The 22,732-nt window shown below is 43.5% G+C and overlaps 1 protein-coding gene across 4 annotated transcripts in view; it reads left to right on the top strand.

The window, feature by feature from the left end:
• The first annotated feature begins 1,472 nt into the window (after window positions 1–1,472).
• HIVEP1 (HIVEP zinc finger 1) overlaps window positions 1,473–22,732 on the top strand; it is a 131,859-nt gene continuing 110,599 nt past the window's right edge. Inside the window, exons 1-2 of one of the 4 annotated variants that reach the window (XM_051799130.1) lie at window positions 1,473–1,966; window positions 6,229–6,375. In XM_051799130.1, the coding sequence (XP_051655090.1) occupies window positions 6,336–6,375 (40 nt within the window). In that variant the 5' untranslated portion in view covers window positions 1,473–1,966; window positions 6,229–6,335. Of the gene's footprint in view, window positions 1,967–2,069; window positions 2,562–2,657; window positions 3,248–6,228; window positions 6,376–22,732 lie in introns of those variants that run through there. The other 3 variants (XM_051799132.1, XM_051799131.1, XM_051799127.1) reach the window with 3 other exon arrangements.

Genomic DNA, 22,732 nt, shown 5'->3' with positions numbered 1-22,732 from the left:
GGGGGTAGACTTTCAGTTCTTGGTTTTGTCCTCTGACCCAAATCGACTTTGAGATGACTGGTTTTATGTTCAAGGGTGGATTAGCTGCCACCATCTGATATGCATCCCTGGGGACCTGTCTCCTCTTTGACACCTCATTGAGTCATTCTTGTAAAGACACTTGTGCTTGTTTGCAGAGGAAGGGCATCTACTATATTCCTGTGCAATACATGTGGTGAGAGGGCTGGATTTTCACACTGATGGGTGGGATGCAGTTGGACTACTTTTAGTAGAAGAACCTTTTCCCCACTGGCTCCAGGGGATTTGCTACTGTCTTGTTTCAACTTGCATGCTGGAGCATCTATTTTGAACTTACACAGGTCTTTGAGAAGAGGTGGATGTCCTAGAACTTCATCCGGCACCAGCAGCAGCTGTGATGATGGGCTCTTTGAATAAAAGGGATTCAAAGGAATTCAGAATTCCTTGTATTGTGAGGGAGGGCCAGCTTCTGATGCTTCCTCCCTGATGATTCTGGTGGCCGCAACCTGAAGCTTTCAGACAATGAGTAGCAGAAAAAGGAGCCAGATGCTACATGTCACAAAGGCCAGCAGGACAGACTTTCAGGGACAGCTGAACAGAACAAGTGGAGGTTCAGACCTAGCTTCAGGGGTCACTCGATCTCAGGTTTGTGACTGGTCAGACCTGGTACACTAATTTAAGTTTAAGGCACCTGCAGGATCGTATTCACACTGCTGTGTTTAGGCTAATAGCAATTCCTATCTTTGGCAAATCAGAGCCCCAAGTCTAAAAGCCAGAGGGAGAAGACAAGTACAGTCTCTAACAATAAGAAATCATAATTTTCTTGTCTGAGTGGAGTAGTAGAACACAATGTTTCTCCCGAAGATACTCTTTGAGGGTCTGATTTTTCCATAAATCTCCAATTCAGCAATAAATACCATCTCTTGCGCTAACCACCAGGTTACAGACTAGCCAGGGATTTCACTTACTAATCTCTCCTGTGTTGCTTCTGGGCAGGACATAGGACAGGTTACCCACAGCAGAGAATGTGCTTCAGAGCTGTAAATGCTCTCAAGGTATAATTTAAGTGAACTCAAAAGGAAAAATAGCCCAGAGACAGTGCCTGTGGCCAGAAGTTCAGGCAGAAGTGGTGTTGTGTCAGTCCATAGCTCTGCAGCGAGCTACTCTGCATCTTCCTGCCTTGGTTTCTGCCCTGTGAAATAGGGACAAAAGTACTCATCCATCTTACAAAAACGATCAAATGCGGGTTGAAAGAAGATCCTACAAAAATATTGAAAACTCTGGGAATGGTGGTTCTGTTCTCTTAAGGCTGGACACAGAACTTCAAAGGGAAGGATTGTAGGAAGGCCAAGGTGCTTACAGCTGAGCATACAAGCTGTCAGGGGAGAGCAGGCACGGGAGGAGGGAGAACAGGGAGGTGATGCAAGAAATATTTAATTGGGTTTATTTGCTAAAGACATCACGTGCAGGCTCCAAATGCAAAACCCGATGGAAAATCCGAGCAGCAATGAAAAGCTGCCAACACCGCTTTGTCGGAGAGTTTGGGCAAGAAATTTAATAAGCCAAAGCCCCCTTTTCAGCAACAAAAGCCCGGCCCGGGCCCCCTCGCCTTCTGGGAGAAGGCTGGGCGCTCCCTGCCCCGCGGCAGAGGAGGAAGGGGGGGCAGCCCTTGGCCGGACAGGGTGACTCCGCGCAGAGCGCACTCACATGTGGGCTGTACGCACACACCCCCCCACAGCTGATGGAAGAAACCAACCGCGGCGGCACAGCCCCACCGGGCAAAACCCGCGTCCCGGGCCAAAAAAGGGGCGCCGCGGCGGAGAGCACGACGCGCCTCCTTCTCGTATTTCCTCCCCCGCCCACTTCCAGCGGCGGAGGGGCTTGCTGCCGCCGCCGGCTGCCGGCCGGGATGGAAAGTTGTAGCCGCGGCGGGATGCGCGGCGCGGCGGTGAGTGTGCCCGGCGGCGGCGCCGGGGCGCGGCAGGCCGGGCGGGCGGGCGGGCGGGGGCGCGGGGAAGCCCGTCCAGGCGGGCGGGCGGGGAGCAACCTCCGGGATCTCCGCGTCAGCCGCGGCTCGCTGCGTGTCCGTCCGTGTGTGAGTGTGTGTGTGTGTGTGTGTGTGTGTGTGCGCGCCCGGCCGTGCCGCTGCCCCGGGGGCCGGGCCGTGCCAGGGGGGAGCGCGACGCGCACCCGGCGCAGCGCCCCGAGCGGCGGCTGCCTCGTGCCGTGCCGGGGACGGGACCCCCCCTTGAGGAGACCCCTGGGGGCCGCGGCGGCGAAGGGGCCCCCCTCCCTCGGGGCAGCAGCAGGGCTTTGGGGCGGCGGCGGGCCGAGGGTCCCGCCGGTGAGGAGGAAAAGAAGAAGAAGAAGGAGGAGGCGGCGGCGGGGAGCTGCCCCCCCGGCGCGCCGGCCGTGCCTCCCCCACCGGGCCGCGAGGAAACCCCCTCGGTGACCCCTCCCCCGACCCGGGGAGGGGGCGGGACCGGGAGACCCGGTGACGTCACTGCTCCGGCCCCGCTTCCTGCAATAGAAAGTGAGGGAAGGTAAAACACCCCCCGCCCCCCCGCGCTCCCCCCGGCGGTGACCGGGGCGCCGGGGGGAGGGGCGGGGCGGGCCCGGCGGGGAGCGCGGCTCTCCCCGAGGGGACCCCGGCGGATGCGCCGAGCCCGTCCTCCCTCCTCCCTCCCTCCCCCGCCGGGCCCGCCCCGCCTCTCCCGCCTGCCAGGGGAGGCTCCCACTTTCCCCCCCCGCGTTCCCCCGCATTGTGTGTCCCCCCCTTCCACCGCCCCACGGCCGAGGGGCAGGGCTGCGGTGGGGGCTCCCGGATGGGACATGGGGGATGGGGCGCCCGGAGGAGGGGTCTGCTGCCGCGGGGGGCGGGCGCGGCCGGGGGCCCGGGGGCTGCGGAGGGGGGCCGTGCCGGGGGGCGGTGCCTTGGCCGGCCAGGGGGGACGGTGCATGGAGGAGGGGTGGGTGCCGGTGCCCGGCTCTGTGTGTGCGTGTGTGCGGGCGCGGCGGCAGCGGCGGCGGCGCTGGGTCATGTTTGTGTTTGAGGTTGTCAAGTGAAGGAGGCTCCCGGCCCCCCCGCTCCCCCTCCCTCTCTCCTTTCCTCCTCCCTCCCTCCCTCCCGCCGCCGCCGCCGCCGCCGCCGCCGCGCAGGGGTCGCCGCGCTCCCCGCCGCTGCCGCCGCCGCCATCAGCCGCCGCCGCCGCGCCGGCCCCTCCGCCAGGTTTGCAGCGGGCCCCGCGGGGGGCGGGAGGGGGCTCGGGGGGCGCTGCGGGGACAGGGGCGCGGGGCGGGACGGCCGCCCCCCGCCGCCCCCCTCGGCGTGGAGCTGCGGCAGCCACAACACAATGTGTCCTCCGCCGGCGGCGCGGGGGGGGGACGGGCGGGCAGGCGGGTACAGGGAGGACCGCAGGCCCCGATCGCCCCCCCCCTCCCTCAAACCCACCCCGCTCCGCCGCGGCCCCTCCGGGACGCGCGGGGACTCCGCGCTCCGCCTGCGCTCGCCCGCGCTGCCCCGGGGGTGCCCCAGGCGGGTTTGTCCGTGCGCTGTGCCCCCCGGCTCATCCGCAGGGGTTTCGGGGGCGCTGGGAGGCGCGGAGCCCCGGCCCGGCTCCTCCCGGCCCCGCCGCCGTCCCCGCCGGGTGCCGGGCCGCGGCCGCCCCCCCCCGTCCCTCTGCCCCCCTTTCCCACCCCCCCCGCAGCATGTGTGCAGCGCTTTGTTCGGTGCGGCGTTGCAGAGGGGTTTTCCCAGGCTCCTCCCTCTTTATTCATTCATGGATTTTTTGCCTCCCTCCCTTCCCCTTCCCTTCGCAGTCCCGCTCGCACATACCGGCGGCGCCCCGGGCCCCAGGGGCGCGCTGCCTCCCGCCCCGCTCCCCCATTTTGTGTGTGGGGGGATGGGATGTGACCAGTGCGATCGCGGAGGCCCGTTTCTCCCTTTTTTTTTTTTTTTTTTTTTTTTTTGTTAAACCGAAAGAGGGAATGACTTTTGGCGTGGGTCCTGCCCGGTGTTTCCGCCGTGGCTCTCATACGGCCATCTCTTCTCCGAAGGAGAGGGTCCCGCTGGCGAACGGGGACAGTGGTGGCCTTAAAGCGTCAGGAAGATGTCATTTGTGCTGCAGGGAAGCGTCGGGAAGGGTTCCTGATTTACGGAGTCCCCGGGGGATTTCAAACTCTCTGTACAAATAATTTGTGTAAAGAAGTGACGGTTTTTATTAGAATCTTTAAAAACCTCAGCCCAGCCCCTGGGACTTTCCCAGTTCACCTAGAGGAAAGGGTGACTGGGGTTTAAGGGGGTGCTGGTCGCTTCAAGCCATCCAGCCACTTATCTCCATTTCCAATTTGTGTCTGAGACCTGGAAAATGGACCTGTTAGCATAAGGTTTTATTTTATTTCCAGATATTTCTGTTATGCCCGCAGATAAATTGGTAAGCGTGAACAACTTGACAGGCAGTGTGCTCTGTTTCGTATTTTTCCATGTTTTTCCTTCAAGGTGCGATAATACCCTAGTGAAGAACCATTTAGTCAGAATAACATTTTCCAGCTTTCCTTTGTGTCAGTTGCAGTAATTTTTTTTTCTTCTGTTTGGGTCTTTTTATGCAGCAACAGACAAAAGAAACATTAAAAATTAATGATTATATTTCTCAACAGTATGTAGACTGAAGGGGTGGTTGCAAGTAGTGTATTTTAATTGGGTTTAAATTCAATTTTTACGAAAACATGGTTGTCTTAAAAAAAACAAGCAACCAAAACAAAACAAAAAAAGCATCCCTAAATTAATACTTAAAACAAATGGTAAAAATTCTACATAATTCCTCCTTTGAGTAGCTGTCCTTAATCAATTTACCCATATTAGGGGCCATTCTGAAGTTCATTTAGTTTTTAAAAAATTTCTTCCTAGTGTTTGCTAAAAAAAATAATCTGTTAACATGAAGTAGTATTACTATAAAAAGAAGTGGAAAGTGGTTAATTTTTTATTTTGTTTAGATAGAAGAGTGTAATTACACCAGACACTTTTTAAGTTTTTTTGTGTAAATAGTTTGCAATAGATCTGTGGGAGATTTCACATCCTGTATGATTTAAGAAACTGAACAAAATGCTCCTTAAACAGTAAGCAATTCATAAGAAAGTGCAGGTGGGTTAAAAGTGACTGTGATCCTCTCCTATACACTGATATTTCAGCAGAAATATCGCGTGGGGAGTTATTCGAGACTTACATGCTCCATGTAAGGATTCTGTAGGTAGCTAATATTACAAATAAGGTGATGCTTTGTGTGCTTGCCCTCCCCTCTGCACTCCCCCACCCCAAGATGAAGATCTGTATCTGAAAGCCTAATGTCAAATTTTGTTTCATTTTCTGGATTTATTTGCATGGGACAAGGGTTGTTGGAAAATGTTTTCTGGCTAGAAAACAGCTGACAAATGTGGAAAAGTGTCTTAGTTTTCTCATGCTTCCTGAGTAATTCTAAGAGGAGTTTCATCTTCACGTGATTTTCTTAAGATACTGGAACACTTCACTCCATGAAACCTGTTGAGGAATACATTCAGTGCAGGTAGCTGGGTGTGCAGCTGCAGTGCAAGCTGCAGGTTGAACTCTGGCTGGCGGGAGCCCCGGGCAAGAGACTGGGAACTGGTGCTGACCCTTTGTACAACAAAGGGCGCAGGGGTCTGTGGCCCTGGCCAGATGACCAGAGACACGGCAGGAGACAAGGACTCAGCTGGAAGACCCCAGACTATGATGTTTGTAAGACTGTGAGGGTATAAAAGCCCAGGGGGTCCTTTGGGATCCTTCCTCGGAGGCACTAGCTCAGGCTGTTATTCTGTTGTTGCACCAGGAAAAAATTAAAGGAACCAGAGGTCTGAGACTCTGCTATGGGAAACCTGGGGTTGAGTCCATAAGGAAATCTTGTCTGACTGTGTGAGCGTGGGGTATGTAGGGAGTCAAGTGGGCTCACATCTGCACAGTGGAGTTGCCTGCTGCGAAGGGGCTTCGATCCCAGCAGTGTAATTGTCTGGTGGTGGGAGTTTGACTGACAGGGTGGCTCCTGAATGGTCAGACAGGAAAGTTTCCTTAGCAAATGATAGGTACAGAAATACTCGTTGCTAATTTCCACAGGTGTTTTGAGGATGAAAAGGATCAGATAGGTATCTTTATTTTCCTTACTGATGCCTACATCTCATAACTTTCTTTCTCTGTTTTTTTAGCATACGGATTAACTGAGCCCTTTGACAAGTTTATGGAGCTGCCATCTCTCTGCTTGCTGTACTTTTCGTTTCTGAGAGGAGAAAGTTGTGCATGAGATTAGAGGAAAATGCCTCGGACAAAGCAGATACATCCCAGAAATCTGAGAGGTATGTAGCTCTCAGTTGAGAAAGAAAAGCTTTTTGGGATTCTTGGTTGCAGTTTCAATTACGAGGTTAAAGGAATATGTATTTAAGAAGTTGGTTTTGATCCAAAAACAGTTTGCAAGCAAGTCTGTGAGACTGTTCTAATTTTGAGAGAAATAACTGGAATATATTCTTATTCCTGCAGTCCATGTGCTTGACAGCATTCTTGATATTCTCCAGCTTACAGCAATAACAAGCAAGAACTTTGAAAATGCAAAGGAAGAAGCAGTTTCCTTATCAGAGAATTTACAGTTGAAATATAGGGGAGGTGGGAAATGGGTGTAACATAGAAGCAACATGACATCTGACAGCTGGTAGTTGTTTTTCTTAATAGTAGTCAGTTTGGCTTGCTCTTGAGGGGATCAAAATCTTCTCCCATGCATGACTCCTCACTATTTATATATTACCTGTCACCCACGCTACCTGGGGCATTGCTAGATTTGAGCTTGATGTCCTTCCTCCCTTGCCTTTGCACAGCTAAATGGTACCTTGTTGGCTATGGAAAGGGGCAAGCAGGCAAGCAACCTGCTCTACAAACTGGCAAGCTTACATGTCCTGGTGTTTTCCTTGAACAAAATCCCAGTGCACTTTTACCAAGCCCAGGACTGGCAGACGAATGTGAGGAATCTGATCCTATGGTTATTTGTTACTATGTTGGTAGAAGTGGTGCTAGAGGAATTAAATGAGGAGAAAAAATACGGGTCAATTAACAAGCAGACATATTTTGGGGGAGGACACTCTTCCATCCCCACCCTTTCACACAGCTTTCAGGAGAACATGCTTCCACCTGCACCCTCACATGTAGCTGTCATCAGCTTTTCTAAATTAATTTTACTATTGCAGTATGGAAGCATCCCTTCAGAGAATAAAAGCCATTACAAACCCACAAACATCAATATAAAGCTTTAGGGGCAGGAACAGCATTTGATTCGGGTTTTAACTTTTTTATGCCAAAACCCAGCAAACATTCATGGGTGTTGCAGTTAGTTTACAGCTGAGAGTCTCTCAAGAGCTTGTGCCTACAGCTGTATCCGGGACCTTATGTTTGCATACTGTTGTCATTGCTACCATTAACAATCTCTGCTGGAGAAGACGTTTTTGCAATGTCTTTATTCAGGAAGTGCTGAGTAGCGTTTTGGTATGATGGATAAACCTCTATGACAAATGAGGAATTCCATGTTTCCCCCTCTTACTGAATGTGAAGCAATAAATTAGAGCTCAGTTTTTAATATTGTGGTTACCAAGTTGCTGACATAACTGAGCTTATGTTTTCTGATCATATATGAGAGTGATCTAATTTTAGTACTCTGACTGATATCTACTCTTGTATTGCTTGAAACTTAATAGGAGTTAAATCTATTGTAAAGCTTTCTTTTCACTTAAATAAATGCATTTAAAATAAATAATCTAATTAAACTCTTAATTGTGTAAGAATTTAGTTGCCTTTTTTTCCTTGCGTAATTTCTCCAATCATTTAGCTTTTATCAACCCCTGTAATAGCAGTTTTCATCAGTTCCTATTTTCTCCACAACTAATGGAGTTCTTGAATGAATTAAAATGGGTTAAACGCTGAGAAGGGAAATAGAGGTATAAAGCAAGCCCATAGTTTGAAATTATCTTGGAACAGCTAAACGACACAGGTTAGTGCAAACTTCAACACCTTGTGAGCATATATTGCTACTATCATGGGTTATTAGAGGTGAAGTGATTTGAAAAATCAGTTTACTTCTCATTAGTTATACAGTTTCCATTTTTAGTCTAGATAATTAGGAAAACTGGATTTTACTTTCGTTAGTCATTTATCAGTCCCTCAGAGTATTGCAGAAAATATTTGCTTAAACCCTCAGTTTTTGCTGGAACTTGGGGAGCCTGAAAGATTTCACAGGTCTGTTTTCTGACAGCTTATTTTGATGTTTGCAAAGTTGTTGATACTCTTAATTAACCTTTAAAACTTTAAAAAAATCTCTGTTTTAACACTGATTTAATCCATGGTAATTAGAATTGATGATAAGTAAATCTGCAACAAGCATAAATGTGTGTGGTCAAAGGTGAAGTTCAAAAAACTTGGCAACGAGAAAAAATATGCTCCATAACTTTTGAAAGACAAAGGTGTAAGATTAAGCAAATTGTAGTTTTAGATACAAGCTATTTTTAAGTTCTCTAAACCTGATTGTCACCTTTTGTACTATGTACAAAGAACACTCTATGGCCTTACCTGGCTTCTCCCTCTCTGGTCCTAACTCCTCTCGTTGCCCCATAGCAATCAAATTGCCAACAGCTTTAACTAGACTTGCCCAGAGCCCATCAATATTTAACTTTTTTCGAGAGATCACTGTTGAACAACCCGTGACACCCTCTGTCCTGTTGTGCATCAGATGAGTTACTTGGGTTAAACTCACAGTCCAAATCAGCCTGGAAAATAAACAACTATGTCCAAGAACCTAAAGTATTTTTGCTTAAAAAAACCCCAATGCAATCCCTCTCTCCCTTCCTGCCAAGAAAACACACAGGAAAAAAACCACCATAAAGATCCCCCCCACACTCCCATTAGTTAATTTGAGGTTTGCTACAGTGTAGCAAAGTTTTGAAGGTTTTAATGTTGCCCGTGTTTACCATAAGCAACCTTATTGTCTGGGGAAAATAAAGTAACATTGTTTAATATAGAAGGCTAAATTTAAGATTTTGGCAGGAAACCTTAAGGCTCTTCTTTTTGTGGTGTGGCTTGCTTTTCTCGTTTTGTGTGCTTCTGGGAGAGCTGACAGCCTTTGGCAGAATAGCAGTGGCCCTAAAGTATTAGGATCAGTGAAGATAAAATTTATTATTTGTGGCCTTTCACTGTCTGCTTAGAGATGAGTCAATATAGCACTATACTAGCCTGATTTTACAGACGGAAAAAATATCTCTATCAAGAAGACGGTATATGGGAAGCATTATCTTGCAAATAAAAAAAAATTAATTAGTTGACCATTTGTTTTCATGAATGTTTTAGTGACATGGTTTTGGTGCCCGTCTGCATCTGAATGAGCATGTTGAATCTGAAGGTACCAATAAGGTGTGTGCTGTGCTGCACTTGTTTCATTATGTTGTTTTGTCACATCAGACTTCCCTCCTTCTCACTGCAAATCAGTCCTTAATGTGAAAAATATTACTATCACCAGTGGACTGCTTTGGTGAGAGACATTGTGCACAGTGTCAGGCTTGACTGACTTGCTTAATGGTTGCAGTCGTCTCCAGCGGTAGGGATTAGTGGCTAAAATTTGAGAAATTGCAGTTTTACAGGTCTCAAAAGGACATGGATTGGATGCATGCAACTTCTGGAAAATGCTTAGTATTTTTAAAGGTGGAAGCCAAAGGTATGCCTAGGAAAATCCTGGCATGGGTTGCCTTCAGCGGTGTGACTTGAAGTGAGTTCATAAGGAGGTGCTCCTGATGTTGTCTCAGTCTCTTAAATATTAAGGGTGCATATCATGTTGTTAATCAAAAGCATCATCATTCCTCCTCCAGAAAACAAAGAGGAAAATATGTGCAAAAGAGGAAAATACCTGTCTTACTTAGGCACCCAGAGGTCGCATTTTCTTATTTTACTCTATTTGTTTTAGCTCACTAAAACTAACAAAAAGACTACTTTGCATGCGGTTGTACCCTGTATTTACATGGCCAATTGATACACGTGTGTAACAAAACATTTCTTAGAATCTGTAATGTATTCCCAGAATTACAGTTACATTAGAGAATCATGCTTTTAGCAGGGCCGAGTGGGCTTGGTTTGTTGTCAGCTGGTTGTGTGAGGATATAGAAGGAAAAACAACTAATGTTTTTGTTTACTTAGAAGTATCCAGTTGCAGAGTTTAAAATGAAAACTTTTATTATGTGTACATTGCTTAGCACAGTGCTGTGATTCACTAATACAAAACTGTAACAGAAATATTTTGAATTTCGTCTCTTTCTAGATAAGCTTTCTGTTATTTTTAGGAAGATGTGTTACTGCTGTTTTTCCCCCTCAGTCAAATATTTCTATTTGAAACAAATGAACAGACAGGCCCATAATGTTCAAGAGCCATCTCCCAATCTTTTAACGCTTTGCATTTGATAAGGAAATGCAACTGTAATATGAGTAACTTTGCTGAATAGGTTGATAGGTCTGCAGTAATCTGGAAAGCATGCCTAAATTTACTGGAAAGCTGGGTATGTTCTGGGCCTTATGATGTCTGAAGAGCTAGGCATCTACTGCATCTCAAGTGTGAGCTGGCAAAGGCTCTTTGAGTTGTTTTAAAATTGTAATGTGCTTTCAGTGCTGAAATAGGTCTGTCTATGCTGAAAGCTGACAGGTTGATATTTCTTTTTAGTGTTTGGTCATGTAGTCTATAAAAGTTGGGAATCGATTCGTGTGCTGTGCTTTAATTCATGATTTGCATCAAATGACTTAATAAAACTGTTGAGCTTTCTCAAGGCTTGTTTCTGTAACTTGTACTTGTTGATTCAGAAGAAAGGTACAAGCACAACATTTGACTTTTGGGTCTTGGTACTGTTTCTGAGACAAAAATAGTGCTCTAATTTAGGGTGTTCCTGAGGGGCTGCTGGTGCAGTATTGGTACATCAGAAGTACTGGCAGTCTGTGCTCTGTGGCTTACCTGTGGACATCTGTAAAGATGTTGCATATGTGTCTTGCTTAAGTTTCTGGAGCAAGTGCAAGACACAAATGGAGTCAGAGATTTGACTTGTTGAGTTTGCTACAGAAATATCCCTTGATTTGGCAGCAGTTCTTGTTTCTTTATATCGGATTGTGTTGTATCATTTCTTCTATATATAATTTCTTCTAAAAATTTGTACCCCAAACCTCCCTCATGAAGGGAGAGAGAATGCATGGCTCTGTTGGTGTATCACCAGCTGAAGTACCAGCAGATCCACCTGTAATGAAATGAATAAACCTGTAGACCACAGAAGTACTCTCTTTCTGTGTGTCTTGTGTTTCTCATTTGAGATGCAGAAGGATAATGTTTTTGCCTTTTTGCCTTTTTTTGTTTTACTTGTTTGTAGTGTAAGATCTTTTGACTGTATCTTATGGTGTGTATGGTCCAACATCTTGCACATTGTGTATTATCTTGGCTACAGCCCTTAAATTTTATTGTAATGTGAATAATGTCTATGTTTACTTGTGAAAAACTGTCTAAAGTACTCTCCAGTGTAAGAAAGGCTGGGTTTTTAAAGCTGCAATTTGCTACCTTTTCCCATCACCTGTGTTGTTTCTGTCTCATTGTGCCATGTTCCAAAATTTGATCATGTGTTTTCATCACAGTCTAGTTCTATTCACTGCACAGGATGGTTGGGGTCTTATGTCGGTAGCCATAGGTGATGGACAAAAGCCTGTTGGGAATGAATTGCAAGAGGGGAAAGAACAGTAGGGTGGATAACGCTGGACGCTGTTACTTTGAGGCAACCATATTTAATTTCTGCCTCTAGCACTGAGTTTCTTGTGTGAGACTGAGCAGTTCTGTTATACCAAACTTTTGCAGCCACCCACTAATGGTGAGTGCTGCGCCTGAATTGAGATACTCGGGCACAAGTTCTGAGCTTTTGCAACTGCAGTTGGTCCACTGTGGCAACAGTTTGGTGCAAAATACTCCAAAAGTGCTAAGTACATTAAAACAAAAAAAATCAAGGTCTAGGTGATGTAATCCAAAATTAGCCAATACTTTTGGTACACTTTTTAATCTCTCTTTGTCTCTTAATCTCTCTATGTGTCTGTTTTCTGCTGTAAACTGGAGATACTGGTACCACATCAGCTTTTAATGACTCAGAAGACCAAGTTGTTAGTGTTGTGAAGCAGGCACTTGGTGTCTAAATAACGGAAAAGATGATGAAGAAACTGGTAGTAAACAGAGCCAAGCAGTGAGCATAGCCCATTTTGCGCACTGGTTTAGTTTGTGTAAACACCCTTACTTTTGGCATCCTCTGACTTCTTGCTGCTTCACCTCACAATCTTAAAGCTTACTTCCTAGCTTTTAAAATACCAAACTAAAAAACCCAAGAAATTCCACCGTATTGAACCACAAACCTTCTCATATGAGTCATTGATGTGTTGGGACCTCAAACTGCAGTGCAGCTTCTGCTATGTGAGCCATGCAGTATGCTGGTGTACCCTGCATGGACCTGGCATGGGGCCGTGGAGAAAGGAATCGCTCTGGTCAGTGTGTGTTCGTCATCATGTGTCCGAGTTTCACGCTGTTGCTGAGCAAGCCCCTGCAGAATAAACAAAATTTGGCTGAGATTTAAGCAATTAAAAAAGATGTCCAGAAAACTAAACTCGATTGTAGCTGGCACTGACAACTTTTAATATGTATTTATAGATTTCTGCAAATAGGAAAAGAAAAATAATACAAAGAGAATCTGCTGGATACAGACAGTGGTGAAAACGGGGGCTTTCAGAGGGAGTTAAAATAACATGAAGGAAGGAGATATAAGAATGGTATTCCAGCTAACAGGATTGCACAGAAATACATGCAGGAATGTTGATAAAAGTAAAAGAATGGAGGAAGGAGCTTAGTTCTGTTCTTTTGATCACAGGAAACAACAAACTGTGTTTTTTATGGAATATAAAATCGTCATAATTGCAGTTAGATCAGGCTCAAGCTGGAAAGAAATGGTGAAGGGTAATGTCAAAAAATTGAATTCCTACAGAAACAAAAAAGCAGCTGTGAACTGGGGCTTGAAAGCTATTTATAAGCCTGTTAGATTTCTTTCAGAATACAATGAAGTGGAAACAGTGCAGATCTGTAATTCTGCCTCACCTTTATGTCCTGTATCTTCTTTATTGCTAATTGAGCATGGAGTAAGAAATGCTACAGAATTTGACATTTGCTGAAGCATGAACTCCAGTGCGTTAGGAAGGTCATGAAAAAAATGGTAGTTGTGACAAGAGAAACAAAAGTAAGATTTCAGCAGTTGTTCTTTCAAACATTTCTATTACAGCAGGCAGTTGGCTTTGGGATGAAACTAAGACCAGTCTTTCGAGGCCAGGAACAATTACATTTTGTAAGAATCAAGCTTTCTTATGAGCATTTAGAAGAATATGGCTTTCTGTTTAGTTGATTGGTTTTTTGGTTTTTTGTTTTTATTTGGGTTTTTTTTGTTGTTGTTTTTTTTTTTAAATCCTTGCATCTCAGAATAGATTTTGGGTTGCTAAGTGTGCCTGTAAGGTAACTGTTCAAATGGAGTTGTGTGCATGTGCAAGTGTTTGTGTGTAATAAACCAAAGCAACAAGAGAAAAACCCAACAGCCACTACTAATATGTAACCATTAGCAATTAACATGTAAATTGCAAAATCCTGGATAGGGCAGAGAAGCTTGGTTAAGAGAGCCTTTTTGCAAATTTATGGTCGGCTGCATTTTAAATGTCTGCTTTAAAAAAGGCGAAGGCTTATGGTCTTCTGTTTTTCTCAATTGGCTTTTTTATGGCTTCAAAATTGTGCAAGTTTCTCTGTTGACACTCCTGTTGGTATTTTCAAACTCTGAAGGCATTAGTCCACTGGGCTTTGCAGTTGTGGTAGTGTTACTGCACAGTCTTATATCCAGCCCAATAAACTCTCCAAGACCATTGTTACCATTTAAAAATACCTTGTTTCAATTAATTCTCGTTAATAAAAAAGGTACCAAAGGAATTTGCAAACATAGTACTGTTTTCTTCGAACTTGCTTTCGCCTGTGTTATGATACTTGAAAGGATTTGTGTGATAAATACTTACCTGCTGCTCCAGGTGAGGATTTTTGGACTGTGGGAAGAATTCCCGGCCCTTGGCAAGGTGGACAGACATGCAGGACCCTGGGCAGGGAGCTCAGTAACAACACTCAGTTACAGTTGTCTGTATGTTAGGTGGTAACATCTGTTTGACCTAGCCCCTTGCAAAGTCGCTGAAGAGATGAGAACTATCTTTTTCTAACCACAGTCAGTTGTTACCTTCAAAACAGCCACTGGTAGCCCAGCTTAATGTATTCAGTAAACTTTGAAAAAGACTGTTTTGAGGGTTACGTTGTTTTGGTTTGATTTTTAATCCAGAAATTGTTCCTTTTCATGGTATGTTATCTGAGTTTCTTCTTACAATCAGACGGTTTAATTTCAGATTGCAAATGGCTGTAAATATTTATGATGTAAAACATAAAGGAGACTTCCTAGAGTCACACATTTTCAAAGAGCTGGTTACACTAGTAGAAATTTCCTAGGCTGGTTCATTCTCTGGTGTGTTGGACTTCTGTGGTAAGCATTTCAGTTCAGAAATTGCTTATTAGCTTATGGAGAGAGTAACTCAGGCTCTTACTCAGTTGGAAAAGTAAGATTTTCCTTGCTATGTTAAAACAGATGAATAAACTGGACTTTAAATTTCCAAATTACATGAGTTGGGCAAAGTGCAGTCTTTCCCTCCACTTGTTTAAATGTATCATAACTTAGAATATTTACATTAAGAAGAAGGAGGGGGAAAATAAAACCCCACAGCAGATGTTTGGAGCTTCAGTAATGCATTTAGGGAGGAAATGGGGAAGCTCTAGTTCAGTGAGAGAGGCAGTACTATTTGTTTTTATACAAGAGCTTTTTAAATGCCTTTAAAGCTTCTCTCAGAATGAGGCTGCTCAGAGAATATGCTGACTTAGCAATTCCTGTGTGACCTTTGGTGACAGGCTGAGGAAGAAATATCTTTGTAAGGATCCACAGATTGTGAAAAGTAGAAGGAGGATTTTTGTTAAGTCAAAGTTGAAATAGTCTGTGTATTTGAAAATTTAATCTTTGTCTAGGACTTTGCTGATACTCATACAATTGTATCTGGCTAATGCAGTAAACTGGATTTAACATCTTTGATTACCAACAGAAACATTGAGTAGAGAATACTTGTTCATATGTTAAATGCCCTATGAACTTTCTTCCCCTTGAATTCCCGTGTGTTTAAAAGATAAGTTCCCAGCAAGTCCCCTTTGTAAATCCTGGGGTAAACCTCCTGAGCTGAAATTGGGAAAGGTTTGGAATGAGCTGCAGGAGGAAAAGCAGCAGTTCAGCAGGAGCCCATGGTGTAGCGTCGCTACAAAACAACTGTGTGTGTGTTCCTAGTTACCTATGAAATATGTGGCCTACTCCCGGCCAGCAATGGTAGTCATGGAATATCCAGAGCACACCGCATGATTTCCTCTGATTTTTGGCATAATTTTTAGGGCTGGGAAGTAGGATAAGTTAATATTGAATGGCATTGTTTTTAAGTACTAAACTCTGTTAAGTCAGATGGGAGATTGCACACACTTGTTCTTATCCTAAAGGTTGCAATGCAGACACAATACAGAGCCAGGAAACAGAAAAAAGTATATGCAATATATGCTGTGATTTTGCTGTTCCATTACCTGTAACGAATCTCTAGCCACTGTGCTTTTTGAAGAGAAGTGCATGTCTCATATTCAGTAGATGTATGGATTTCACTCTTCTTCCCAGCTGCCGGATTTCTTACAGAAAGAACTATTTCTGTCACAAGTCTTTGAGGGAAACACTATGGTGTATGTATTAATAGTGTTTAAAATACTGTATTCTGGTTTTTTTATTAGCAAAATACCTACTCTGCCCAAATGTTCCTTTAATTCTCTCTTGTCAAGAGGCAGAGCTAAGTGTGTATATTGCATAGTCTAATACCTTGAATCGTAAATGAGAATTGCCTGCTTCAGTGTTAGAGGCAGTGCTTTTGTGGCTGAGAGGCAGATTGGGAACTGTGAAAATACTGTGTTACAGGGATGATTTAGTAATTTTCAAACAAATCTTTATTTAGTTTACACAGGGCACTTGCTGCATTTATCTCAAGTATTGCATGCATTTGTTAGAGGTGGGAGAGTACTCTATTTTGTGATAAGTTTATGGAACATTTAATTTTGTTTTCCTCTGGTGTTTTTTTCTTCTCTTTTACACAAAGTATATTTCTGTGACAATAAAATGTTACAGTTATTTTAGAACACTCTATGTATGCTATATCCAGATATATGTGTCCAGTAGCATGCTTCAGAATAGTTTTCTTTACGTGTTTGTCCTTTCTTTTCGTAAAATTCTGAAATGGTGATGTAACTTTTGGAGATACCAAGAGGAATTGCTGTTCTGGTACAAGATGGTTTTACTTTTGTCAGACTTGTGAAATGTAGTATGTTTTCAGTACCCCTTCAGCAGGATTTGGTCCCAGGATTGCCGCAGAATCTGGCTGCCATGCCTGCTCACGTACATGAAATCCATTGCTGCGGTGGTAGAAAGAAAGCCAGTTTCTGTTGTTTGGCTGCTAAAATGTGGGTCTGCTTCCCTGTTGAAAGGGTCAATCTTCTCTCTCTTAGGCTAATTAATTAGGCTAGTTGTTAGGCTTGCTCAGAAACCCTGCATTCTTAACAGGTTTCCTGAAGCTTTCAGTTGTCTTGATATGTCATCAACACAGGGCTAACTCTGAAATTCCCCAATGGAGCAGGCTGCAATCTCCCAGTTGAGGCCTTTGCCAGAGGATCCCATATCCTAGAGTGAGTGGCCATCACGGGCAGAGGGGGGCACACCCCAGAGCTTGTGGGAAGTTTTCATAGGTACCCAGGTGGGATATGGTCTCAGCACAAACCAGGTTTTAATTATTAATGTTTTTCCAGTATCTTATGGCTGACTTCTATCATGCCTTTTCAAAAATAAATGAATTGCACGCTTCTCTTTAAGACTGTGTTTTTCTTCACAGCTTTTTTTTCCTTCTTCTTCTGTGCTTTTTTTCTACCATTCTACCTGTTAGTGCGCATATCACCAACAGTCTAGCGAGCATCTAGAAAACGAATTCATACTGTCATCTTATTTCTCCCTGATTTTTCCTCCTATTCTTAAGCCTCACAAACCTTTGATACTGTAAACATCTCCCATGCTTCAGTTTGCTCCCTGAACAAAGTTGTAAGTATGAAGACATTTCTACTAAAGCGACCTGAAGTTTACATGATGAGACCTTAAAGAATACAATGGAAGTATGTTCTTCAGGAATAACATCTGTACAGTGCTTTGAGAAAGCAGAACAAGAGAACCATAGTGTATTAAAATATTAAGATTCAGAGGTTTTAAGAATGTGATATGTGTGTAACATGTTTGGGAAGCAAGGACAAGTAATGGATTTTCAATATATCCAAAAACTGACTCCATTATTTTAGTCAATATTTCTAGAAACGGGCTTTCCAGGATGAAGGAGGAAGTGTGCAAGTGGTTGCATTTCTCATAGATCTGTATAAACACATTTAAAACTGTTTGGAAGTACAAAAGAAGTTAATATTGAAATATTGTCCCCAACTTTTACAATAATTTTTGCACCTTTTTTCCCTTTTTTTGGGGGGGGCATAGACATTCTTGATTTTCCCATTTGTAGGAGATTCACGTTCTAGCAGTTTTTCTTTGGAATGTTTGACTTCCATGCTTTAGTAAAATGCTGACCAGATTTTCACAGTAGATCTCTGTAGTCAAAGGAAACTTACGTGTGATAAGCAGGCTGATGTGCCCCATGTGCCTCACAGCTTCCTTTCTTGTGTCTCTTTGAGCATCAAGGGTGACAGATTGAAGCCATTAAAAGGTATTTTCTTGTGGACCTTTCTGTGTTGCCTGTGGTCAAGTGGTTAAATCTTATAAATGCTGCTTGTGAATTTCTAATTTTCAGTTTGACTGGTAAATCACAATTTGCACACCATGGCCAGTGACAGTCCTAGCTTACCAATGTTGTCCTTCTGTAGTTGTATGTGTTAATTTATAAAAATTGTTTAATAATGCTTGGAAACATTATTAAATGTTTGGGAGGATTCTGAACATTAATTTCTTTCTGGTGGAAAATAATAGCCTGAAAAGGATGTAGTGGTCAGTGTTTTCCAGAGCTGAAAGTTTCTGGTTAACCACATATTTCTGCAAGGGCATTCAGAAATTTAAAATGCTCTAAAATGTACTGATGTGAGGGAAAGGGACAGAGGAGACAAAGCCTGGTGTTAAGATAATAGAAAGAGTTCATATAGATGTACAGTTATGTACTGGTTACCTGCAAGTAAATTGCAGTCTCACATTTCTAGGAAACATTGTCCTAAAATGTGTCTCTTGAGCCAATAAGAGTAAGTAATCAGCTTTTTCTCCAAGAGGCTTTAAAAAACAAAATATTGGCAACAGTAACTAAGGCGGTATTTTACAGAAGAACCCCCAGTAAATGGAAAGCAAACTGGTAATCAGTTTTGATTAACGGATCTGCATTCTGTTATTTAAATGTTTACATCCTGATTAGCATTTAGGCTGCATTTAAATATGCAATTTTATTTTAGCAAAAAATGAGACATGGAGAATGGAGATAATCTTTCAAATGCTAAATGCTGGGGATGTGAGGTAAAGAATGTGCACCCACCTCCCTCAGTGCTGTAAAGTGATACTGATGTGACTGATATTTTCACTTTAGTTGTGGGATTATGGAGTTTCTTAATCAGATAGGGCTAAAGGAAAAAGTGTGGGGGTTGGTTTTATTTTGTTTTGTTTTTTTTTGCAAATCCTCCTTAGTCTACAACAGGCTTTAGTCACAAAATTAAGTTTTAACTGAATTATTAAGGCTTTTGTTCATGAACTAAATGTCTCTTCATTTTATTAAAAGGCAAAGAAAGTTAAGCAGGTACTAAAGTTTGCGAGATTTTTCTTGATTATTTTAAGAATTGCCCATCTATGATAGCATCTGATCATTTAAATCTACATTTCCATTGTGATACTTGCTTCATGTATGTGTGCAGTATAGTCACTGTTCCTTAAGTTGCACATAATGTTTTATTTTTTTCATGCAAAAGCACTGATTCTGGTAGCAGTTGTTAGGTACCAGATATAGTGGTTTGCTTTGACGACTCACTTCTGCTGCAAAGTTGAGACTTTTTGGCCAAAAGAGCATGCACATCTTTCAGGGTTGCAGATCCTGGCTTTGTGAAAAACTGACTGATTCAACAGAAAGGTTGACCTGCCATGTAAGCACACCATAAAAAACTGAGCATCTGACAGCTCTGTGGCTTGAAATAGTGAATCTGACAGAGGCATATGGAAAATTCATGCAACAGGGATACTGTATCAAAACAATTTTTTTAGAGAGGCAAAATGGAATCCTTTCCCTCCCTTCCTCCCTCCTTTGCTTTCTCGTGACTCTGTTTTTATGTTGTTTGCCTTTTAAATGATGTCTCTTTAAAACTTGATATCTTACACAAGGGTTAAGCATTTCTCAAAGAGTTTTTAAGTAGAGTGATTTAACTTTGAAGAGGAATATTCACACAGGGATAACATCAGGAAGGTGGGACACTTTTGAAAAGTCATGGCTCCTCTTCCCCTTAACATGACTGCCTGAAAGGAGAGACAACGTACTGTGCTCATGAGTTGGACAGGGAATTCCTGCCCATGATAACTTGACTCTCTTCCAATGCAAACTCAGTGTCCTTCTGGTGAACAAACATGCCTTCTGATAACACAAACCTTTTCTCCCCTCCACCTGCTATGCTTCTGTTCCGTTAGGTTTGATGTCTGCTGCAAGGTTTTGTATTAGTCTTCTACCTGGGCTTATAGAGCAAAGACTTGAGTTTACATAGAAAGGCTTCTGGTTTTGTTGAGCTGGCAGAGGTTTTGAGGACTGTGAAGGGATAGAAAGTAAACATAGGCAAGCAACAAATAGAACAATCACCCTTCTCTCATAGCGAACAAGTCTATAACTGATATTACTGGCTTATTTTCTTTAGCCTTTTTTTTTCCTCCCCTCCTACTTTGCACATTTTTCACCAGCTGTCGTTGGACTTCCATATTTTTTGCTATGCTTCTTTCAACAAACCTTTGAAAATAAGATTGCTGTTACAACTATCACAAAATTAAGAAGCAAAGGCACAGGAGGATTAGGAGACATCTTAACCAAGGTGTGTAGGCACCCACTGCCTAATAAGCCTGAGGAGCTATTGTGCCCAAAGCCCTTGCTCAATTAGGCCTTGGAACGGTCAGTTAGGGTCATGCTGGGAGATGAAGCAGGGTCTTTCCTGATTGCCCAGGGTAGCAGTCATCACCCCTGACCCAGTGTTTTCCAACAGGACCCTTCCCTAAAATTTTTGTGTTCTGTGACTCTTTTTACAAGACCCACCCCCTCATTATGTATTGGTGCCTAGTGCTGTGGGGTGTCAATTAATGAGATGTAGATGTGTTTGTCCAGGGGTCCATGACTTACTGTGCCAGCAGGACATGACTCTGAACAGCATCACCAGCTGCCTGGTCTACTCTTCCCTCTTAAGAGTTTCATCTGAGGGAAGCTCTCTGTGGTGAATGAATTACTGAAATGAAATGCCTGAAGATACAGTTAGTCTTTCATTCATCCTGAGAAGTAATTAACATCTGGATAACATTGCCACTGAGAATTAATTTCAGTAGTGGCCAAGTCCTTCTCTGTGTCCCTGTAACAATGTGTTTCTTCAGTTCAACTGGGCTGTTGCAGTGAATATGGCAGATATGTTGCTGAACGTGCACATCCGTGTGTAGGGCGAGCCTGTGCAATGGTCTACAGCACATACTCTTGATTTTTTAATCTTTAGAAGGTTCAGCAGAGCCTGACCCCAGTTGTGTACAGGCTGTGGAATTCTGATCTGTATGCAATTCCATGAAGCAGCTGACTTCATGCCTGTAGAACTGCACTAGCCTAGGAACTGTAAAACATGAATTATGGGGATGAGAGCCACACGGGAAGATAGAGGAATCTGGCTGCCCAAAGGTTGGAAAAGTTACTCTCCATCACTGTTGCCATCTGCATGCCCAGTAAGGCTGAGGAACCTGGTGGGATGCTGCGTGGTGGAAGTTGACATGGGTTTATCCTTTATGTGTGCCCATATGAGAAAAATGTGTTTGGTAAATGAATTTTAAAATGCCTGGTTTGTTCCTTCTTCATATGTAAATCCCAACGTGGGAACTGCAGATATGCTTACTTAGTGTTTAAAAGTTGTCGAGGGCTAATGATGCTGCAGCATGGGTGTGTGAAGCCACGCTGCTGCTTTTTGTGTTGTATCAATGGCCAGATGTGTGCAAACCATCCAGGAGTCTGCCAACATGTGGAGAAGGGGCTGTCTCCTGAAATGTTGTTTCTTTGCTCCCTTGGTAAAGCTCTGCTGGATCCACACATTGCTTGGCTTCTTTTGGTGCTCTTGCAAGCTACACTAATATTCATTATAATAACAATGCAGACTTCTAAGTAAAGAGCTCATTGGAAAAAAAGATGAGCTTTTTCCAGAAACAAATCCAATCACCCCACCCATTTTCTTTCTTCAGAAACCGGAGCTGAGGAATTGCTACAGGAATGCTCTTCCAAGTCACGGTGGTTGCTTCTTCCCTTCCTAATAACTGCACTCCTACGGTGGTGAGGAAGTACAGCAATGCTCTCAGACTCAGTGTGTACAAAATCCTCCATACAGTCACAAAAAAAGTAGTTTAAATTAAAGTGGATAAATATATTTTCAGAGGAAAACTTTGTCCATACCTGTATTTATCTGACACTAATGTTGGAACTTGCAGATGAGAGGAAGATGGGAATAAATATTCCAATATTCCAGCTGAGTCATCTTTGCTTCTTCCTGATTATCCCTTTCTATTCATGATTAATGCCCATGGAAATATTTTTCCTTAAACATTATTTTATTTGCTTTTTTTTTTTAATCAAGAAAAATCATATACAGAGTATCTTACTTAAAAGTTAGATTAAGAGAACATGTTTGTGCAACTTAGACAAGAACTAAAAATTAGAAAAGCAGATTTGTGTGCTTTCATTCAATATTGATTCATTTTACATGTACTTCTGTCCTGTATTGAGCCGAGTCTTTTTCTTTGCAGAAAAAGAGAAGCATGTACTCATGTCAAGAGCATAATTCCTAGTTATTTTCAGCAGGTGCTTAAACACATTTGTAAATTCCAGCTTATAGCTGAGCAATTCACCCTCTACACCCTGTATGTAAATTTTTTAACAGAGGACTCAATGAGGGGTTTGAGTGTATAAGTGATACCTTTTTTTTTCATTGTGGAATTCCCATTGAGAGGCCAGGCCTAAAAATACCAAATGTTTCTGCAAACAATTCCTGCACACTGCATGTTGAGTAATACAGTTACAACCAAGGGGAGAGCTTCTGCTGACAGTTTCCCAAATGGATGCGGGAGTCCAAACTGAGCTAGTTTATATATAGTTTTTATTACTGGTCATAAGCTCTTACCAGAAATCCAGATGTGCTTGAATCATGCAGCTGATTAATGACACAAAATGACTGTGGCTACAGGATGAAGGCTTCTTTTG

The sequence above is a fragment of the Manacus candei genome, unplaced genomic scaffold, assembly GCF_025592945.1.
Source record: "Manacus candei isolate 608988 ecotype Guabito, Panama unplaced genomic scaffold, ASM2559294v1 h1tg000049l, whole genome shotgun sequence".
Taxonomy (NCBI): domain Eukaryota; kingdom Metazoa; phylum Chordata; class Aves; order Passeriformes; family Pipridae; genus Manacus; species Manacus candei.
This window is presented reverse-complemented; position numbering and strand designations above follow the sequence as displayed.